We start from the raw sequence: 5,823 nt of genomic DNA, 5'->3' as shown, positions 1-5,823 counted from the left end.
ACTTTAATTTCTTTCTTTATTTCTTCCTTGATCCAGGTGTGGTTCAGTAGTTGACTGTCCAGTTTCCATGAGTTCATAGGCTTTCTGGGGATAGCATTGTTGTTGAATTCTAACTTTAATCCATGGTGATCTGATAAGACACAGGTGGTTACCGATATTTTTTTGTAGCTGTGTAAGTTTGCTTTGTTACCGAGTATGTGGTCTATTTTCAAGAAGGTTCCATGAGCTGCAGAGAAGAAGGTATATTCTTTCTTATTTGAGTGGAATGTTCTATAGATGTCTGTTAAGTCCATTTGATTCATTACCTCCCTTAATCCTCTTATTTCTCTGTTAGGTTTCTGTCTGATTGACCTGTCCATTGGTGAGAGAGAAGTGTTGAAATCTCCTACTATTAGTGTGTGTGGTTTGATGACTGCCTTGAGTTTTAGTAACGTTTCTTTTACGTAAGTGGGTGCTTTTATATTAGGGGCATATATATTCAGGATTGAGACTTCATCCTGGTGAATTGTTCCTGTTATGAGTAAAAAATGTCCATCTCCATCTCTTTTGAGTGATTTTAGTTTGAAGTCAACTTTCTTAGAAATTAGTATGGCCAGACCTGCTTGTTTCTTAGGTCCGTTTGCTTGATAAACCTTTTCCCAGCCCTTTACTCTGAGTAGATGTCTGTCTTTGTGGTTGAGGTGTGTTTCTTGTAAGCAGCAGAATGTTGGATCCTGTTTTCGTATCCAATCTCTTAGCCTGTGCCTCTTTATAGGTGAGTTGAGTCCATTGATATTAAGTGATATTAATGACCAGTGGTTGTTTACTCCGGTCATTTTTCCTTTCTTTTTTTCTTTCTTTTGGTAGTAGGGTTTGTGTGCTTCCCTTCTTCAAGTTGTGCTGGTGAAGGATCATTAGATATCTGAGTTATTGTGGGCATTGTTGGACTCCTTGGTTTGTGATTTTCCTTCAATTACTTTCTGAAGGGCTGGATTTGTGGCTACGTATTGTTTAAATTTGTTTTTATCCTGGAAAATTTTGTTTTCTCCATTTATAGTGAACGAAAGCGTGGCTGGGTATAGTAGTCTGGGCTTGCATCCATGGTCTCGTAGTTTCTGCAGTATATCTATCCAGGACCTTCTGGCTTTCATGGTTTCCATAGAGAAATCAGGTGTAAGTCTGATAGGTTTACCTTTATAGGTAACTTGACCTTTTTCCTTTGCAGCTCTTAATATTCTTTCTTTATTCTGTATGTTTTGTGTTTTGATTATTATATGACGAGGAGATGTTTTTTTTTGATCCAGTCGATTTGGTGTTCTGTATGCTTCTTGGACCTTCAAAGGAATATCTTTCTTAAGGTTGGGAAAGTTTTCTTCTATAATTTTATTAAATATATTTTCTGGACCATTGAGCTGTACTTCTTCTCCTTCTTCTATCCCTATTATTCTTAGGTTTGGTCTTTTTATTGTGTCCCAGATTTCCTGAATGTTTTGTGATGAGAATTTGTTGGTTATGCTGTTTTCTTTGATGAGAGTGTTTATTTTCTCTATGGTATCTTCAGTGTCTGAGATTCTTTCTTCTATCTCTTGTTATCTGTTGGTGGTACTTGTCTCTGTAGTTCCTGTTCGTTTATTCAAATTTTCCATCTCCATCCTTCCCTCGGTTTGTGTTTTCTTTATTACTTCCACTTCGTTCTTCAAGTCTTGAACCGTTTCCCTTACCTGTTTGATTACTTTTTCTTGTTTCTCTTGGTTTTCTTGGGTATCTTTGAGAGATTTATTCATTTCCTCTACCTTTTTGTTTGTAATCTCTAATTGGTTGTGGCAGTTTTTCACCTCCTGTTTAAGGTCCTCTATTATTTTCATAAAATTCACTTTTGAGTCGAATTCTTCTAATTCTTCTGTATTAGGGTTTAGACTTCTCATTTCGGGATTCCTGGATCCTGGTGATGTCACTTTGCCTTTCAAGTTGTTGGGGGAATTCTTGCATTGGCGCCTGCCCATCTTTTCCTTCAAATGGAGCCAGGAGAGGCCTGATGTCTTGGACCAGTCTTTGCTGTGACTAACTCTCTAGGTGTATCTCCTCAGTGTAGGGGCAGGAACCGTTCCCTTCCAGGTGAACTCCTCAACACCAAAACATGGATGCGTGGTATTCCAATGACCCGCGTAAAGAAGGCCGAATGCAAGGGGTCGGGAGGGGTCCAGTAGAACACAGGCGACACTGCAGTACAAGCTGGAGGTGCCTGCGCTCCCTTTCGGGGGTTGCTGAGGCCTGCCCGCTGCTCTGGTTGGGTAGCCTTAGTGTAGGGGCGTTTGTGCTCTTTACCGGGACAGTCCGCCCCAGGATAGTACACACTCACCCGTCCCGATGAAACTTCTTGGCACCTACACAGGAACTCCTGGATGCCCCAATGAGCCAGGGACTAATGGAAGTAGGGCGCAGGCAGAGCAGGTCCAGCAGATCACAGCAGAGACTGCAGCCCCAGCAGCAGGGGCCCGCTTTCCCTGGCGGGGACCTTGAGGCCTGCCCTCTAGTCAGGGACTCACTGCTCTGGGTTGGTAGCCTTAGTGAAATGGCAGGAAACTGTTCCACAGCTAAGGACCTTGCAGACAAGGCAGGTTTGGGGGTGGGGGTGGGGGCGGGTGTGTAGGAGAGCAAGCCCTGCAGCAGGAGCTGGGGGAGGGGTGTTTGTGCTCTCTACCTGGACAGTCCGCCCCAGGATAGCACACACTCACCCGTCCCGATGAAACTTCTCGGCACCTACACAGGAACTCCTGGATGCCCCCAATGAGCCAGGGACTAAGGGAAGTAGGGCGCAGGCAGAGCAGGTCCAGCAGATCACAGCAGAGACTGCAGCCCCAGCAGCAGGGGCCCGCTTTCCCTGGCGGGGACCTTGAGGCCTGCCCTCTGGTCAGGGACTCACTGCTCTGGGTTGGTAGCCTTAGTGAAATGGCAGGAAACTGTTCCACAGCTAAGGACCTTGCAGACAAGGCAGGTTTGGGGGTGGGGGTGGGGGCGGGTGTGTAGGAGAGCAAGCCCTGCAGCAGGAGCTGGGGGGGGTGTTTGTGCTCTCTACCTGGACAGTCCGCCCCAGGATAGCACACACTCACCCGTCCCGATGAAACTTCTCGGCACCTACACAGGAACTCCTGGATGCCCCAATGAGCCAGGGACTAATGGAAGTAGGGCGCAGGCAGAGCAGGTCCAGAAGATCACAGCAGAGACTGCAGCCCCAGCAGCAGGGGCCCGCTTTCCCTGGCGGGGACCTTGAGGCCTGCCCTCTAGTCAAGAACTCACTGCTCTGGGTTGGTAGCCTTAGTGAAATGGCAGGAAACTGTCGAAAGTTTGAATTCTTAATGAATCAATTCCCTTATCTTTTTTCAGAAATATTAAATATCATTTTTCAAAGCCGAGTCAATCAACACACTGCCAGGTGCAGTTGTCTTTTTCCCTTAGGCCTCCATGTCTCACTTTTCACAAGAGCATGATGGGCCGTTGTTCATACTGCCACTGTCAGTGCCAAGAAAGAGAACTGAGGGCTTGTGGTCCTCTGTGGCAGTGAGGACTGGGCCAAACCCCCCCAGCTCAGCAGAGTTGGAGGGACTAAAATGGGCTTCACCAAACATTAACACTATTAGAACCCACAAACTGGTTTTAATATTTTACTCAATTTATATTTTATTTGGGTAAGGTTTTGTCTAATGAGGTGGTTGTTCCCATGAAATAGGAACTCAGAACCTCTGTAGCCCAAGTTAGAGATGGTTGTAAAGTCCCCCATGTTTGCTGGGAAATGATCAAGGTTTCCCTGCAGAAATAACTATTGCTTTTGTCAACTGAGTCATCTCTCTCCAGCTCGCACATGCTGAGTTTGGAGGGAAAATGTCTTTTTCTTCTTGCCCTTCTCTTGTAAATAAACGTTCATGTTTATTCTGTCCTTGATCATATGGTCTGCTCATCCAATGCAGACAGTTTTCTGCAAAGAAACCTTACTGGGATGAGCTTGGGATCAGCAAAACCTTGAATCCCAGTGTCCATCTGATTGAACAAAAATCAAAGCAGTCTAACAACAGAACAGAAGTTGCATAGAGTATACCAGAGTCCAGTTCTGCTCCTCCCCCTACCTGCCCTTCACTCATTTATAGAGGTGTTGAAACCAGGCCTAGCAGCTGTGTTTCCCCAAATTCATTGTAAATGTGCCTCAGAGCATACAGTCTTAACAGGTGTCATTAATAATAACAATGGCTGTTTCTTCTGGAAGACACACGTAGGTCCTAAGATTGCTTCAGGCGTTTGAGGGGGGGTTCCGGGAAAAGACCATGTGCAGGAACCAGAGAGGCACATACTTCAGCCACCAAGTGGGGATAGGAGTCGACCACTGTCTTCCAGCTCGAGGTCTGAAAAACCTCAGAAGCATGAGCTGTAATGAAATCCATTGCCCGAGATTTCAACTGCACTGAGCTGTGGAGATCAGCTAGGAAGAGAGTGTGGGCAGCATTCTCCACAGAGAGTTCCCTGCAGAGGGCGCTCTCACACATGCCCTTCAAACGCTCCAGGCCATACTTGTCAGCAGCTGCCAGCACAGCATCTGCCATGCTGTGGAGATCTGGTTCTTTCCCGGTGTAAATGAAGTCCATCATTGCCTTGAAGACTTCGGGTTTCAGGTCATGAATCTCAATGCGATTCTTTCTGCTCTCCTCTGTGTCATGTTCAAACATGGCTCTGAAAACTGGAGAGCGAGCAGCTAAGATGGCCTTGTGAGCCTGGAATTCCTGGCCTGCTACCACCACGCAGCAGTCTGTGAAGCGGGAATTCTCCCACAGCTTTCCTAGATCATCTACCAGTGTGCACTTTGGAACGTCAATCACTGGCTGCACGTTCTGTTCAGAGATGCTGATGCAGTCCTGAACCACACTCACCTCACAGCAGAGTGTGAGTTTGTCATCTGGGAGAAGCAAACATGGAGTGGAAAAAAGGAAATCTCGAAGAATGAACTTTGAGATACCCCAGCCTTCGTTTTGGTCAAACCTGAGAACTCTTTGATTGTTCATGATTCGAAATTCCTCTCCTTTGGCATTTATGATCCCAAATTGGAACTTTGCCCATATGGGGCTCTTTGGAGAGCTGTGTAACACTAGGAAAACTGACAGGTAACTTCTGCTTTGCTCATTGTTCCCATTTATGTATAGTTTCATAAGCCATTTCTGTTTGTCATTGGCTCCTGGTGAGAAAGTGGGGCTGGCAATGTCATTGCCCAAGTTTCCCTCCAAGCAAAAGGAGAAGTTGCTGATGGTCCATCTGTACGAGAATTTGTTGACTCTGATCTGTGTGTAGCCTCTGCTCTCAGCTGCCAGGTCTCCTGACATATCTGCTGCTGGGAATGTGAAGGTTTACCTGGAGCCAAAGAAGAACAGGATTGTTCTCTTCTTCAACCTGGGGGTCTCAATTACAGATTTATTTTAGATTTTTAGTTTCTGTTTTTCCACTTGTTCCCTCTTCTATGAGGTTACAAACTCTGTTCTTTCTGAATTTCTAGACATATTGCCCTATGAGATTCAATGAAGACAGTCTAGCGTACTAGGGATTCTTTCTTACATCACTCCATATTTTCTAGATAAATATTAAGTAAGAAAGTGATTAGTTTTGACAATTATACACTACTTTTCACAATATGGAACATTTTATACACTCTTATATTGAAAAGTGTACTATGATTCTCTAAAGAAACAGAACACATAGAATGGCTCTCTCTGTATGAAGGAGAGTGATTCTTTAGAATGGCTTAGGGCTGCAGTCCTACTAATCCCCAAAACTACCTGTGACGAAAAAGTGCCAGACCCAATACTT

At 45.1% G+C, this 5,823-nt stretch overlaps 1 protein-coding gene across 1 annotated transcript; it reads right to left on the bottom strand.

Moving 5' to 3' along the window:
- Positions 1-4,250: 4,250 nt before the first annotated feature.
- Positions 4,251-5,342, bottom strand: LOC130889924 (speckle-type POZ protein-like). Its single transcript, XM_057793851.1, has one exon. It carries the CDS (start codon positions 5,340-5,342, stop codon positions 4,251-4,253), a length of 1,092 nt encoding a protein of 363 aa, XP_057649834.1.
- Between the last annotated feature and the right edge of the window lie 481 nt (positions 5,343-5,823).

Source organism: Chionomys nivalis, chromosome 18, assembly GCF_950005125.1.
Source record: "Chionomys nivalis chromosome 18, mChiNiv1.1, whole genome shotgun sequence".
Lineage (NCBI taxonomy): Eukaryota > Metazoa > Chordata > Mammalia > Rodentia > Cricetidae > Chionomys > Chionomys nivalis.
Note: the sequence above shows the minus strand (reverse complement) of the source record. Positions and strands in the feature narration are given on the sequence as shown.

Bases quoted from the DNA above. Each gene is read 5' to 3' on its own strand.
- LOC130889924 (XM_057793851.1), bottom strand. From the start codon at position 5,342: ATGTCAGGAGACCTGGCAGCTGAGAGCAGAGGCTACACACAGATCAGA.